This window comes from Symphalangus syndactylus, chromosome 6 (assembly GCF_028878055.3).
Source record: "Symphalangus syndactylus isolate Jambi chromosome 6, NHGRI_mSymSyn1-v2.1_pri, whole genome shotgun sequence".
NCBI classification, from domain to species: domain Eukaryota; kingdom Metazoa; phylum Chordata; class Mammalia; order Primates; family Hylobatidae; genus Symphalangus; species Symphalangus syndactylus.
In genome coordinates, this window is record NC_072428.2 from 97630118 (window position 1) to 97646998 (window position 16881).

The 16881-nt window shown below is 31.3% G+C and overlaps 2 protein-coding genes across 10 annotated transcripts in view; one reads left to right on the forward strand and one right to left on the reverse strand.

Moving 5' to 3' along the window:
* COG5 (component of oligomeric golgi complex 5) overlaps positions 1-16881 on the reverse strand; it is a 373684-nt gene that overhangs the window by 282297 nt on the left and 74506 nt on the right. The gene's annotated exons all lie outside the window — the stretch shown is intronic.
* Positions 3878-10122, forward strand: GPR22 (G protein-coupled receptor 22). Of its 2 annotated transcripts, XM_055283636.2 has the most exons (3): positions 3878-4391; positions 5316-6241; positions 7963-10122. In XM_055283636.2, the coding sequence occupies exon 3, from the start codon at positions 7989-7991 to the stop codon at positions 9288-9290; it is 1302 nt and encodes a 433-aa protein (XP_055139611.1). In that variant the 5' UTR covers positions 3878-4391; positions 5316-6241; positions 7963-7988; the 3' UTR covers positions 9291-10122. The 2 variants fall into 2 exon arrangements, with proteins under 2 accessions (XP_055139611.1, XP_055139610.1); XM_055283635.2 differs by lacking the exons at positions 3878-4391; positions 5316-6241 and adding an exon at positions 6254-6338.

Sequence of the window (16881 nt, forward strand, 5' to 3'; positions counted from 1 at the left end):
AAGGAAGCAAGAGAAAAGAGAAATCAATGGGGTGATGGAGCACAAACATGGCTTTTTGTGTAGTTCCTTGATGAAAATATAAGAGAAAAACATCAATAAAATCCATAATATTTAGAAATGCAAAGAGGGATAGTAAGCAGTCAAAACAGTAAACCAGAAAACTGGACATGAAGGTAATAATTTGGACAAAGCCCCAAAGTAGACATGCCAACAATTGTGCAACAGAGGGAGGATAAATTGTAATAATAGTCACAGGATCCAAAGTGTGGGTATGGATGGAAAAATGGCAAGAAATGCCATGTATTTACTTTTATAATGTATGTGATACTGGCAAATGACTTACAAACACAGTGTGAAAAATAAAAATGAAAAAAATGTAAATGCCCAATTTAGAGGAAGTAGGGAAGGATGGGAATGAATGGCTTTGGATTTTCTATCTGTTAAGTGTATGCAATTCTGATGCATGTGCTTTATCAGATATAATCAGTTTTCAATTATTCTCATATAGAAAATGAATCACCAATGTTGTTGATTCTCTACGACTTCGGCTACTCCCCACTTGATGGAAGTTCAGTAGACGGTCCATTTCTATTTTTCTGATAAAATATTTGTTGTGAAAGAAATGTAGAGTTGAGAAGCCAAATAAAATCTCTGAATTGGCATTAAAGCAAAATAATCCTTTTTTCTATGGGGTCCAGTATCAGAGAGAGTTCAAGGTTTACTACGCTAAGTATCCATTGAAAAAGGACCCTTGTCGCAATACAGCTTAAAACTGATTTTCAGCAATTAAAAATTGTTTGTACATAGATACCTTAAAATTGTTTCAAAGTACTTTTAGTTATGGTGAATTCCAATATTTCACAAAGCTGAGTTTTTATTTACAAACTCAGAGAATCTTCAAAACTGTGGCATCAGAACTAGCCACAAGCTGGATAAGAATGATTTGATATAAATAGTACAATGTAAATATACAATAAATTACTCTGTCATAGTCACAGCTGTCCAAATTTGAGAAGACAAATACATAAAATTAGTCAGAGACTTCCCATAGGAGGAATTTTTAGGAATTAAAACAGATATGCAATTAAAATACTTATAACTAAAAAGTAAAGCACGACTTTTAAAAAAGGATTTTAATTGAGCTGTATTTTGGGGTTAGAATCATATCTAGTGCTTAGTTATCATTAGGAAGTCAAACTGCTCTCCTAGATTAGTATATAAAGGTTATATTAATGGCACAAAATATATTAAATGCACAAGTGTGAGTGTTACTATGGAAACAAGGATCTTCATAAATTGATAATCTGATATTATTATTATTATTTTTTGAGACCTAGTCTCACCTTGTTGCCCAGGCTGGAGGGGTAGCGGTGCAATCGCAGCTCACTGCAATCTCTGCCACCCAGGTTCAAGCGATTCTCATTCCTCAACCTCCCGAGGAGCTGGACTAGAGGCTTGTGCCACCACGCCTAATTTTTGTATTTTTTGTAGAGACAGGTTTTCACCATGTTGGCCAGACTGGTCTCGAACTCCTGACCTCAAGTGATCCACCCGCCCTGGCCTCCCAAAGTGCTGGGATTACAGGCAAGAGTCACTGCATCCGGCCTGTAATTAATTTTTTTCATGAAAATAATATAATCTGATTCTCAATCAGTAGTTGAGATATTTGCATATTTGTTAAAAACAGGGAAGTTGGAGTTACCTTGTTAAGATTTCGGCATACCTTGTTAATTACCAATTTGTGGTTTTTAAAAAGGAAATAAAATTATACTAAGCATTGTACACAATAAAAAAAAGTTTGTGATATCTTATTTATCCTTGGAGACAAGTTACTCATACAGAAAATAAAGAGCACTGTCTATGCTTGAGCTACCATTATGGCTCAAAAACTCCAGATTTTGTTTTTTTGAAATAATCTGAATATAACATGAAAACACTGTCTCACAAAGAGTTAAACAAAGCACAAAAATATACTTCAACAAAAGGAATCAAAGCTGACCCAAGGGAAGTTTGACTTGCCAAAAGTTATATAGGTAATAAATAGCAACTAAATCTAGATTATCCAATTCTAAGTCCCAAGACCTTCATAATTTACCAAAGAGAGAAGGCCAACCGCCTAGCAGAGTGTGGTTTGCAGTTTTAACATTGACTCTGCTGCTAACTTACCTTGACCCTTTCAAGTCAGTAAATTTCTCTGTACCTTGGTTTCTTCTACTTCATGGAGATATTTTGATGATAAACATAAGCAACTACTTGAACTCTGGCAGAAAAGCACTCTGCTGTGTTAATAATCTCCTCATCCCCATCACGTATTTCCACTGATGCCATGCTTTCTCTGGTCTTAGTTTTAAGCTTAAATGAATGTGTGTGCTGTGGTGTGTGTGTGTGTGTGTGTGTGTGTGTGTGTGTGTTTGTATGTGTGTAAGTTATCTTCATAAATGGCTGGCATTCTAGCAAGATCCTTTTCCCCAACTTTCAAAATGCATGAAGAGCAGCACAACATTTTCATTTTTAGGATTACCAAAGCCTTGCCACCAAAAGTTGTGCAGAAGATTTTAGAAATTCACAACAAAATTTTCCACCATATTACTCTCAACTTCTACAGAAATGCAACTCACAACTCATATTGGTCAGCTATTCCCCTATAAAGCTTCAACACTACCAATGGAAGATTATAAAAATGCATACTGCTTTTCAAAATAATAAGAGAATAGTTCCAATTGCAAATAAAAAACAGTATACCTTTTGAAAAATGAAGGTCACCAAATATTCCTAAAATAATGGAAACAGGTGATAATTAACATTCTAACAGTTTAACCACATGTAATGTCTTCTATTTTGTCAACAGCATCCAACTGTTTTATCTACTTAAGTCTAAAAGAAATTTATCCTCACCATTAAAAACAGAAACTGATTTATAGGTAACTAAAATTAATAGAAATTTAATTTTAAATATTTTAATTGTATTCTTAATATTAAATTTAATTTAAATTTTAATTAAATATTTAAATATTTAATTTTAAATATTCAGTACTTGTACTATTATTTTCATTTTGAAAATGTATCTACCTTATAATGATATGGCTTTATAACTTATAAAGACATGTAACTTACTTTATCCTTTAAAATAATATTTTACTAACAACATTAGCGTGTAGCTACATATAATATTTAAGAAACAGCAATCTACTAAGAAATGTGCCCAGGTCAAAAATAGAATAAGCCAACTGAAATAAAATATTATAGCAAATGATCAGTATACATCTACCAAATAAAAGGGTTATCAAAGGTGAAGACCAAGTAGTAATCTCCAAAAGTAATACAATGATTACTGATTGAAGTTTTATACCCTGAGGCTAAGCTACTACAATGAAATGTTCAAAAAATATTTTAGGGTATTATCACCTTAGGTCAATCGGATTATTATTTTGAATGAATGAATGAATACCCACATGAATGAATACTGAAGTGAAGTCATGACAACGTTTAACACCTTGAGATGCTCACAACAATTTGGAATACCCAGAGAAGATGACTTGAATACAAACAAACTATTTGAAATTCAATGTGGCTCACAGTAAAGATGCAGTGGGTTTCTATTTGTAGAACAAAGAATCTCAATCAAAAGCCTATATATGACTAAAATATTCTCAAATGCAATTATCAAGGCTTTAAAAAGAATATATACTTTTTACTACGTAATTCTTTCCTTTTCCCCCACCTCCTTGCATTTTTTTTAATGTTTGGCATAAGTGACCAACAAACCAGAATAGAATACACATTTTTAAAATACTAATTTACACATATTCTATTTAAGAACAACATACAACCACTCATAAATTTAGCCTTTTTAAAGAAGTGTCCTTTATATAAAACAGTGGGGAGCGGGGGAAATCCCTGCTATACATATGAAGCACAGTTTAAGCCCAATACAACTGACCAATCAAAATTAGTGAATGCACTGCATCTCTCTGCAGTGGAGAGAAGCGACAAGGTAGGCTGTCATTCTGCAAAAGCTGCCCAGAACAGGCTTTCCTCTGAAAAGCAGTGCCGTTCCTTTTTAGAAAGACTGAATCTAAATGTTGTCTCTGGAGACGAGAAGCCTTCAGTATGTTAAATTACTTTCATTATGTATTTTCAGATGCTTATTGATTCCACAGTAGGAAGAGTGAGAGACTGCAGCAGCCTCTAAACAGCACTACATGTTCCATACATTAGCAGTACTGCTGAAACAATGGCACACTACAGACACATATTTTCATTAAGGTCATTTTCGAAGAGATGTTTATGACCCTCTTCCCCCAGTCCTCTACTAACAAGTGAACAAAATGAATCAATCCAAACTGGAAATGCTTCAACTACATCAAGAATTTATCAAATCTTTAGCGGAGGTAAGATTTGTTCCTATTATAGTATACAGCTGCTTTTGAACCGGCATAGTGGGGTAAAAATTACTTTGAAAAATTTCAGCCTAAATTTTAAGAGTTTGTTTAATTCTACTTATTGCTAGACATGTATTTTAAGATCTATTTCTTTTAAGACATGCTACATTTTAAATGTAATTTTTTAGGATGCACTGTTAAATACAAATATTCTTTGTAAATTCACTATGAAGACAGCTTTTAAGTCACTTCAGATATACTAAATATTCTTAATGTAATCAGTACAGTTTTTCTCCAGTGTTCCAAAAATGCTTATGTTTCTTAAAAGTACTAGGTTTACTATTTTGCTGTTACTTATTACTTAATTTTATGTTAAGTTTATTATTGGGCATGTTCGTTGAAAATTAATTTGCAGTTACAATTTTTATTACCTTTTGTACTTCAACCACATGAACAAATTCATCAATGGAAATTTTTAGTATCTTATGAAATCTGCTTTAATGAGTTAAAATTCAAACCATGTGCTAATAATTAGGCAAGTTACAATATTTTTACAGCAAAAAATGTTGTTAAATTATTTACAAAGAAGAAATAACAGTATGTTTAGTGTATACTAATTGTTCATCATCTCTGAAAATACAAGTTAGCTTCTAAAATGAGAGCAGAAATTAGTTTTAAAAAATATAGCTTTTCTCTCACAATTGTATTTGAAATGTGAACTCTATTGTTAATAGATAACATATACAATCTTTATTAGGAAAAAAGACTTCTATTTAAAGAAAATTTTATGCATATAGCTGTGGCTCTAATAATACAGTTTGGTTATTTTGATAACAAATACTGGATAGTTTTTAAACAAAACTAAAGCAACTTTCAATTAATTGCAAATTATTAAAAACCCTATTTCTTAACCAATTTTCTTTTTTTCACAAGGGCCGACAGCAGCTAATTCAGTATTTACAACTGACAATATGAAGAATGCAATTGACTGAGCATCTCCCTAGCTGTCTGAACTACGAACTGCAAGATGTTCTTACAACACGACTTTAAGACATTAAGGAGTTAAAACCAGGGAATAGGTCTACATTACTGATGGAATATAAAAAATCAACTGTATCCTAAGAAGATGCTACATAAAATAACCACAAAAAGAAAAACAATATAACTGTAAAAGCCTGAAAAAAATTTTAAAAGGGGAAGTTTATACTTTCATATACCAGAATTGTGGAAGTTACTGATTCTGGAAGACATAATGAAACATGAATTTCCAAAAAGAAAATAAAATACTTTATCAGCACACAAAAGGAAGATTTAGCAAGTGTTTTCTGCACTAAATATTCAGATATTCCTATCAATTGGTATGACTAATGGATTTTTCTGACTTTTATGACCAATTATGTATCCTCTTCTAATGAAAACAAACAAAATTAAACAGCAGATGGTTTTTATCAAAAGGACATGGCCTGGATTTATAATATAAAGCAAGTTATGTGATCAAGAAATCATTTCAAAATAGTTAGCACTGCTATTAAAAACAGATTTACAATTGTAACAAAAGGATGTCTAAATATATTTTAGAAGCTACAAACATTATGTTTCCTTTTTTGTTTTCACATATTCTGGAAAATAAAGAAATATTATCATGTACTCCATCAAAGGGAAACATAATTCCTATCATCTGAGGAAATTTCTCTTGGCCGTGACTTTTTAAAGCAAAACAAATACAAATATTATGTACTGTTCTTTAGAAATCCATCAGCCAACTAAATCTCATAATGCATGCAGTTGAAGTATTGGAGAGAAAACGAAAGAATTCCTACAAGACATGAAATAAAACACAGCTACTTCACTGTTGTCAGGTAAAAATTCATGTCAAAACCTGTCAATGATATCATGTATCAATTTGTCAAAAACTACCACAGTGAACCAAAAGGCCCATAAGGCAACAGCAAACAGGTAGGTCAGAAGATGCATGCACCCCACCACACTGTTTAACATTTACAAAAGAACAGAATCTTGCTCTAGAGAAAATGTATTTTTCTTAATCATCATTTAACTTGACATTTCTGCTTTATTTAATTATAAATCTAACTGATGTGACAAAGACCTGATGTTTAATCTGTCAGTTCAGAAAATTTGGCACACTTAAAATTTTCCATTTTTATAGGATTTCAATGTTAGCTAAGACCTTAACTTACTCAAATAAATATACCTCTAGTAATACTTCATACTAATTCAAAAGAAATAATGTTACCATTTGTGTTTCTGCAATATTATTCCCAAAAAACATGCATAAATAAAACTGTATTCTAAAACTTGTCAAATATAACATCAAGTAAAAGTTAACATGAATTTTGAAAATTATTAGCTTTTATAATTTATGTTGAATATGATTTTGCAGTTGAAATGCTGTATTTGAAATGTGAAATATAGTTGGTTGTATGAGTTCATATTTTTAAATGAATATACTGATTAACTGACATTTTAGCCCAGAACATTAGACATTATTTTTTACAAATTATTCTAAACCCCTATATATTAAAATATAGATTTGCATGAATTAGCAAAAGCGTTTGTTTTTTTTTAATTTTTCTTCAAAATTAGACAATGGGTGATATATACAAAAGGTTTCACAGGTAATGTGTAACTTTAAAAGCTTCCTCAAAAAATGGGCTTCACATACTCCTTTTCCCTAAAATTTCATCTTTTACTTTAAAAACTGAACAATGTCAACTGATATATTCCTTTAAACTACTTCAAAAATGGCTATTTCTTAATGTGATATTAAATTTCAATTTTCTGTTTCCACAAGATACAAGAGGGTGTGGTCACAAAATAAATCATTTCATAGGCATGATTAATGCTCTTTTACCAAGCTTTGTAGCTTTTTATTTTAGCATAATGTCCCATTTCTTCTAATTTTTAAGTTTGCCAATTGCAAAGTTCAGTGAGCATTGTAACTGTGATATGTAAAATATTTATCATTGGCCTATTTCTGTGGGAAATAACCCCAAATATCACCAAGCACATTGTTGACTTCTGAATATGAATTCAATCAACATGGATAAAGCATCTTAAACTACTGCTCTGTACCATTTGTCATTTTAAATGAACACTAGTCCTGTTCATTTGAAATCTCACAGGAATAATTACACCTACACTCATTATGCTAGAGCATATTAAAATAGCAATTATTTGGTACCTACTCACAACATTTAAATGAAATTTTAAGACACTGGGCTGAAATTAATTTTGTATACTAGGTAGTTTTATCATACAAAAATCCACTTTATCTCAAATAATAAGCTTGAAATACTCAAATGAGTATTTAGCATATTAAGTAACTTTGCACTAAAGAGGAACAATTTTCAGTTATTTCTTCAAAAGGAAAACACAATTTTCTTTTATATCAAAACAATGCAAACTTGATGTTTCTTAATTCTACATTTTCTATTAATAGTTTACAAACTTAAAAATTAAACTAAATACACAATTAAAAGATTTTTTTTTCTTACAAAGAACAAATATACGTCATTTAAATTGCCAAATATCAAATAGTTTATTCTATTTCACTTTCTAGGGAAAAAAACCAACTGCTCCAAAAGAATGTGTTTTTCTCCCATTCTGGAAATCAACATGCAGTCTGAATCTAACATTACAGTGCGAGATGACATTGATGACATCAACACCAATATGTACCAACCACTATCATATCCGTTAAGCTTTCAAGTGTCTCTCACCGGATTTCTTATGTTAGAAATTGTGTTGGGACTTGGCAGCAACCTCACCGTATTGGTACTTTACTGCATGAAATCCAACTTAATCAACTCTGTCAGTAACATTATTACAATGAATCTTCATGTACTTGATGTAATAATTTGTGTGGGATGTATTCCTCTAACTATAGTTATCCTTCTGCTTTCACTGGAGAGTAACACTGCTCTCATTTGCTGTTTCCATGAGGCTTGTGTATCTTTTGCAAGTGTCTCAACAGCAATCAACGTTTTTGCTATCACTTTGGACAGATATGACATCTCTGTAAAACCTGCAAACCGAATTCTGACAATGGGCAGAGCTGTAATGTTAATGACATCCATTTGGATTTTTTCTTTTTTCTCTTTCCTGATTCCTTTTATTGAGGTAAATTTTTTCAGTCTTCAAAGTGGAAATACCTGGGAAAACAAGACACTTTTATGTGTCAGTACAAATGAATACTACACTGAACTGGGAATGTATTATCACCTGTTAGTACAGATCCCAATATTCTTTTTCACTGTTGTAGTAATGCTAATCACATACACCAAAATACTTCAGGCTCTTAATATCCGAATAGGCACAAGATTTTCAACAGGGCAGAAGAAGAAAGCAAGAAAGAAAAAGACAATTTCTCTAACCACACAACATGAGGCTACAGACATGTCACAAAGCAGTGGTGGGAGAAACGTAGTCTTTGGTGTAAGAACTTCAGTTTCTGTAATAATTGCCCTCCGACGAGCTGTGAAACGACACCGTGAACGACGAGAAAGACAAAAGAGAGTCTTCAGGATGTCTTTATTGATTATTTCTACATTTCTTCTCTGCTGGACACCAATTTCTGTTTTAAATACCACCATTTTATGTTTAGGCCCAAGTGACCTTTTAGTAAAATTAAGATTGTGTTTTTTAGTCATGGCTTATGGAACAACTATATTTCACCCTCTATTATATGCATTCACTAGACAAAAATTTCAAAAGGTCTTGAAAAGTAAAATGAAAAAGCGAGTTGTTTCTATAGTAGAAGCTGATCCCCTGCCTAATAATGCTGTAATACACAACTCTTGGATAGATCCTAAAAGAAACAAAAAAATTACCTTTGAAGATAGTGAAATAAGAGAAAAATGTTTAGTGCCTCAGGTTGTCACAGACTAAAGTCTAAGTTTCACCAAATCCACATTCAAATGAGTTTTAAATTTAAATTGTAAAAACTGATATTACTGCCAAATATAAGAAAAATATTTTAAGTATTGGTTATGTTGTAAATTTTCAATGTGAATGTCAATTAGATAAGTCATATATATTCAATTTCTTCATTACTTAATGTATTTGTTGCATGGCAGTTTGTTAAAGTACTATCATATGTATATTTTGTCAATATTATGTCCAACAGAAAATATTCATGTAAGTCACATTTTTTAAAGAATAAATACATAGCCTTAAAACTGTATAACTTTAAAATGTAACTGACATAGGTATCCTTGCTTTATTTTTTAAGTTAAAATGCACTGTTCCTAAGCCACAAACTACAGATATATTTAGATTACAACTGGAGCAGCATTTTAATCTAAAAACCAAAATTATGGGCTCAAAACAATTCAGTATTTTCCATACCACTATGCTATGTTTCCTGGTATAGTGTATTTGCTATATTTGATGCATCAAAAATAATTAAGTACGTATGAAGCTTTATTCTTTTAAATGTAAAAAATCATAGAATTTATCAAAATTTTAAAATTAATGAACCAAAAAAACCTCTGTATACACACCAAGATAGAGAAACTTTAAAATTCATGTTTACTATGAAAAAAAGATTGATTTTCTAAGTTCAAGGACAGTATGCCTATGATATACAAATGAAATGAAAATAAAGGGAAGGAAGAATACTAAAGCACCAGCCTCTTTCTTCCTTCCTCACTTCGCTTAAGTCTAAGCCAAATGCTCTGGATTAATATAGTATACTGATTTTAAAAAAAAAAAACAAAAACAGTACATCAAAATAAACTGACTTCCTAACTTTATTCAACTCAGCCCTTTTGTATAATAGAAAGTTAACTACCCAAATCTGAATACCAGGAATGAAAAAAAAGATTTTAAATCATTATAAAAAAGTCTAACAAAGCCTTTAATTTTAGATACATACAACTTTACAGTAATACAGTTTATATAATGTTCCTACCAAATCATAGCTCCCAAGTAATTCAAAATGTAGTTGTTTTATTTCCACACTGAAATCACTAAGGTAACAATAAGTCTTGTCACTTTTCTACCGTACCATCACTTAATTTAACTTTAGGCATTTTTCTCTCTCACCCTCAATTCACGTGGGAAAATCATGAAATTACTAACCCTAACTATAGATTACAAGGATTGGGAATCTCATATCAAACAAATATTTTCCAATTGTTATAATGTAATAATCTATCAATAAGTGCCAATATCACTATCAGAAATTTAGCAATAAGTTATTTAAAATAGGAAAATACTTACTGCATTGTAACTGGTCGGCTGAACAACTTTTATTCTATTTTCTGAAACTGTATTCACTAAACCAAGTAGCAATTCATTTTTAAAGAAAATATTAAATGTCTAAAAATTCAGTAATATATCACTTTTATATAAATAAATGAGATCTATCCAGTCTAGTTTACTGAATACCCTAATCCTTGAAGAAATGAATACCATGCAATAGCTTGAACTCACTAAGGTTACATGACAAATTAAATAGTAATTTACTTCTGATAACAATGTTAACATAATGTCAAATCTTGGCGAAAGCCCAATTTCCTTCTGTCTTATTTTCTACTGTTTTTTGGAATTAAAAAAAATGGTTCAATTTGACAAAATGTAGCATAAGCAGGTAAGTTATTTTTTGAAACCCTAAAGAGAAATTAACACTTCAGGCACAAAAGGATTAAGAAAATTTTCGTTTGGTAAATATATTTGGCACAGACTAGCTCCTAATCTTCTTTCATTTTATTTTTTACCCCAGGAAATAAAACAAACTCATTAATATCTTCATTTACAAATTTAAAAAATGAATTTTATAATTGGACTCCCAAGCATAAATTAAAATTTTAATATCTAGTTTTATAATCTTAATAAAAACTAGACTATTTTTAGAACCTTCATATTAAGAAAAACTCCCTTGTGTTTTGAATATTTTTATTCTTCAGGTTTATAACTACGCCAAAGAACTCAGTATAAAAAGAGATTTCTAATATATTTGTCTAAACTGCTTTCATGCCTTCTTGTCCTCTGTAATAAGAAATTAAATAAGAAATAAATGGTAAATATTACAATGTTGCCCTTTAAACTGCTATCATTTCTATACTTGACACTGAAGCAGACATTTAACAAGCATTTTTGACCATCTGTAATGATCTTTCAGGTATACAAAAGTGCATCAACTGATCTACGACAAAGAAAACTCATACCTATCAGAAAACTTCTAATAGCTTTTTAATGTGCTAAGTAGTATATAATATGTAAACCAAAATAATATTTATGTGTTAAAAATTTAGCTTCAAGAACAAGTCACAACTATGTTTCCAACTACTGACCTCAGCTTAAATGTGAGAATGAGAAGCTTAAAGACAACTTTTTGTATTAAACATCTGTTCTATGAAAAGATGAAATATTTCTATTTTCTTTACGTTGGTCTTCATTACAATGTGTGACTTTTTCACTTTATTTCAAATAATTTTGCTCAAAAAAGCATTAAGGCTAATTTTTCCTGTTAGAATGAAAAATTAAAAATGCAAAAGCAATAGAGGCAACAATAAACTCAATATGGGATCCTTCCTAAAACTAAATTTTTCTATCCATATATCATAAATCATACGTATTGATATCAATTTCTACAGTTAAGTGGGTCAGTTCTTCCAAAGGATAAAAAGCCCTTAGTAGGGCTTATTCCGCATAGTATTTTAAATACCAACCAAAGAAGAGCTCAACAAGATGTGGTAAATTTTATTTGCTTTGTTTTGTGTGTTAATTTAAGGGAGTTGTTACTCTACCAACTACTACTGAACAAATGTTCAAACTTATTGTGAAGGTAGAATTATTTATAATTACATGTCTTTTAAAATGCCATTCATGATAATTCTGTACTTCTGACCCAAGTCAATTTTTAGTTGTATGTTCTATTCTTTCATCCTTTAACTAAAATAACAGTAGTCTCCCCTTATCCGTGGTTTTACCTGCTGCAGTTTCAGTTACTCATGGTCAGTTAGCATGGGCAACTCTGTGGTCCAAAAATATTAAATGGAAAATTCCAGAAATAAACAATTTACAAGTTTTAAATTGTTATAAACTTATTTATAAATTTATGTATAATTGTACTACTTTATTATTAGTTGTTGCTATATCCTACTGTGCCTAATATATGAATTAAACTTTATCATAGGTATGTATGCATAGGAAAAAAACATAGTGCATGATATACTATATATAGGGTTCAATACTATCCATAGTTTCAGACATCCTCTGGTGGTCTTGGGATGTATCCCTGAAGATAAGAGGGGACGAATGTGTAGCAAAATCTCAGTTCCTTGGGCATTACAAACCAGATTCCTCATTGAACTGAAATTAGACTTGAGGGTTAAAAAATCTAAAATCATTAGAAAACAGGACCTTAGTAGAGCTTATTCCACATAGTATTTCAAGGCTACTTCCCAAAGTAATAAAACTTTTAATTTTATTGCATTTCATGATTATACAATTAAGTAAGCTTTGTGATTCAATTAGCATTTAAAATCTTACAGAAAAGAGGCATTTTGGCAGATACTTTGAATTATATGAAAGAGTCATTACCCTCAAGAGCTTAAAATCTAGAGTCAAGGTATTAAAAAGTATGGCAATACCTAAAAACAGAGGCAGATGCGGTAAATACTACAAAAGAAGAATAAAGTTCTTAATAGACTTTAGAAGAAAGGGATCATGTTGAATTTAAGAACAGTATAAAGAAAAACATTGCTGAATAAAGCTGCTGCAGCATATTCTGGAAGAGCAAATTGTTCTTTGGAAGAAAGGTAATACAGTAGCGAGAAGTTATCTAGAAAGTTAAATTTGGGGCATAAGATAGAAAGCCTTCTTATCTTATGCTAGAAGAGGTATCTGAGCAGGGGAATTACAAGGTGAACAAATGAGCTTCAAAAAAACCAATAAAACAGCAATACATAGACAGAATCGATGAGACACAGAAGATAGGAAGCTGCTGCCATCACCTTCATAGCTAGTGAAAGGCCTGGCAAAAAGTGATGGCACTAGCTTGACAAGGGAGTGTACAGATGTGACAGGCAACGTGAAGGCAGAATCAATATTTACTAACTAGCTAGGAAAGAAAACTGGCATAAGAGACTGAAGAATTAAAAATGATGACCATAAGGAAGACCGTAAGAAACAGATTACCCACAATAATCAAATAACTATTTAATTATGCTTTGCATAAATTACATTGATAACACAGGCAAAAACAAAAAGAATATTTGGCAAGGCAGAAAACTCAATGAAGTAAAATAACATTAAATAATGTTCTAGTTATTAGAAGCTATTCAGAACGAAAATTTCGAATTGATGTTTTAAATTATGTACTTTATATATTTTTCAATTGGTTTATTCCATTTTTTCATTAAACACATATTTTCTAATAACTATTTTAACCATAAAAAATACACAGTGAGAAAATATCAATGTATATGAAGTAAAACACACAAATGTCATCCTTTGCTTTTTTCCCTAAATAATTTATTAAGGGCATCCATCCAACTCTCTATAAACATATCATCCTCATTCTTTGTTAATGGCTACATAAAAATAGTTTTTAATTAAAATGTTTTAAAATAGCAACATTTCTAAAGGATAATAGTAATGAAAGGGCAAATAAAGCTTTCTCTATTCCATTTAAGTGGCTTCAAACTGTATTTCAAAATCATGCTAGAAAATTTACATTTTCAGTTTCAATTAAAAATTAAAATTTTTAATTGCCAAGTTACCTTTGGCAACTGAGAAGGTTATATTTCAGAATGAAGGCAAGAAGCAGTGGGAAAACCATAAACTAATGTATTTCTTTTATCCTTTTCACTAAATAAGATGAGAAATAAGAAAACTAAAGTAAACTTTTACCAACTATTTTCTTTATATCTCAGATGAGCACTTGTATATACTCATGAATGTAAGCCCTCACTCAGGGACTGCAGTGAACTCTAAGAAAATTAAAAATGAGTTGACCAATAATAAATGTTAGAAATTTTAAAAGTTCAGATCATATCGCAAAAGAGAAAGTAAAGAGATAAAAGAACCCAGATGAGGCTGGAAAAAGACGTAAAATATTCAAAGATGCTACGCTCTTAGAGAAATACGAATAGAATACAGAATTGTAGGTTAGAGCTCACAAAAGAAAACTAATTTGAAGATTGACTTTTTTCTAAAAAGCGTTCAAAAAAGCAAAAAACACCCCCATTGACAGGCTGCACATACTAGAAATATAACAACAAACACTGCATCATAACAAGTAGAATAAATATTAAATATTACAATTTATAGATATTTAGAAAATGGCATTGAAATGTGGAAACAAATGGAAAAGTGGCTTATCACTAATACAAAAGCCATCAACTTTTAAGAAATACTAATTTTTTTAGGACAAAAAGAGCCAAGTGAACGTAATCACAATAATATTTCTTCCCTTGCTCATATTAAAACAACATGTGAAAATAATCCTAAGTGTCTCTCCCATTCTATTCACACATTTTCTACAGGCCTCCATAAGCTGTATCCACGGCTTTCAAATATGACAGCTTTGTACTTGCACCAGCAAGTGGTAAAATGTGCTGTCATTCCTGTCACTGACACCAATATCAACTCCCTGCCACTATCAAACCCTGAAGCATCAAGTAAGATAAGGGAGGTGAGCTAAGTCTGTCTGGGATTGAGGTCATTTTCGTCACCCTGCTTCCATGAGAGCAGTATGTCATATTTTTCTCAGAGGTATTAAGCAAGGCAGACTACCAAAGCACATCAACCAATTTCTCAGGATAAAGAGAGAAAGTGGCTAGCGAGGATGACAAGGTATATGGGGAAACTGCTTTTCCCTCAGACAGCTGTGGACACACAATACTCATAAGATTTGAAAAATTAAATGTTTTAAATTTAATATAAAATTTTAAAATGTTAATGCTAACAAATGAGAGCACTGGCCATATTAAACATATACTGTAGGAGTGAGAAATACATATGGGACTGTAGTGAGGTAATAATTATATATTAATATATTTATACTTCAATCAGCCAGTAATATTATACACAATCCCATATGTCATATATTATAAACTGAGTACACTGGTTGGGTATACTGCATATTGATTGGGTAAAGGAGAATCAAAGATATATATTTCATCCAAAATATTGCTAATGCCTTAGGACAGGTTGAAATATAAAATATCAAATTTACATACTCTGTACTTTAAAAGTCTCACTCTCAATTCTTAAAAAACTTTGTCTTTTCTTTTGCTGTTAAATTTTTTCCAGCTATCACTTCTTACAAACAACAAAATGCTAGCAAACTGTAGCTACCTAACAACTTTATAAAAACTGTCTTAAATGCACACAATACAATAATGTTGGTAATACTAATGTACTTTCGCACTACTTTTTATAATACCTTTATACTGCTTTTATAACGCCTCCCAAAAAAGTATCTGATACATACCGACTGATAAGTAAATATTAGTGGAACTGAAAATGAACAAATTTTTAACCTCAGACCCTACTGTTGTATCTTGTTTAGAAGGTTGTTTCTCAAAATGTAGTCCACCTGTATCAGAGATTCTGTGGTACTTTTTAAAATGCCAATTCCTGGGCCCCATCTCTGACCCTCTGACTTACTGAGTCGGAATCTCTGAGGTTGCAGTCCTGAAAAAAAAAAAATCTTTTTTTTTTTTTTTTTTTTTTTTTTTGGAGACAGGGACTCGCTCTCTCACCCAGGTTGGGGTACAGTGGTACAATCATAGCTCACTGCAGCCTCGAACTCTGAGGCTCAAGCGATTCTCTCACCTCAGCCTCCTGAGTAGCCCGGACTACAGGCAGGCACCACCATGCCCAGCTAATTTTAAAAAAAAATTTTTGTACAGACAGGGTCTCATTATGTTGCCAAGGCTGGTCTCAAACTCCTGGTCTCAAGCAATCCTCCCGCCTTGGTCTCCCAAAGTTCTGAGATTACAGGTGTGAGCCACCACGCCCTAATAAGTACTCTCAGGTGATTTGTGTGCTGACGTTTAAGAATTACTACTTTAGATATCAGAAGACAGACTATGTATCAAGGTGATATTCAGGTAATAAATGAAAAGGTACAGAAGCAGCTCTTAATTCAGACTGTACTGCCTTCTTGAAAAAAATTCCATTTATTTCATTTTAACTGATTAAATTTTAGTTGGATTATATATACTATAATCCAGTACATTGGATTTCTAAGAAATAAAATTTTGTTTCTTTAAACGAGGTTATCTAGATGAAAGTTTCCTTTAAGAACCACATACTCTCAGAAGATAAAATGCTACCAAACACAAAACATTCACCATAAACTTATGGACTTCACTGAACCAAACTACTCAATTAATTATAAAATTGCATGGCTATTTTTCATAAAATTCTTACTCAAACCACAAGTACTATTCTTGCACATTTTTGCTCATTTCACTATAAAACTTCTACTAAAACATAACTGACATAAAAGAATTACTTCTAA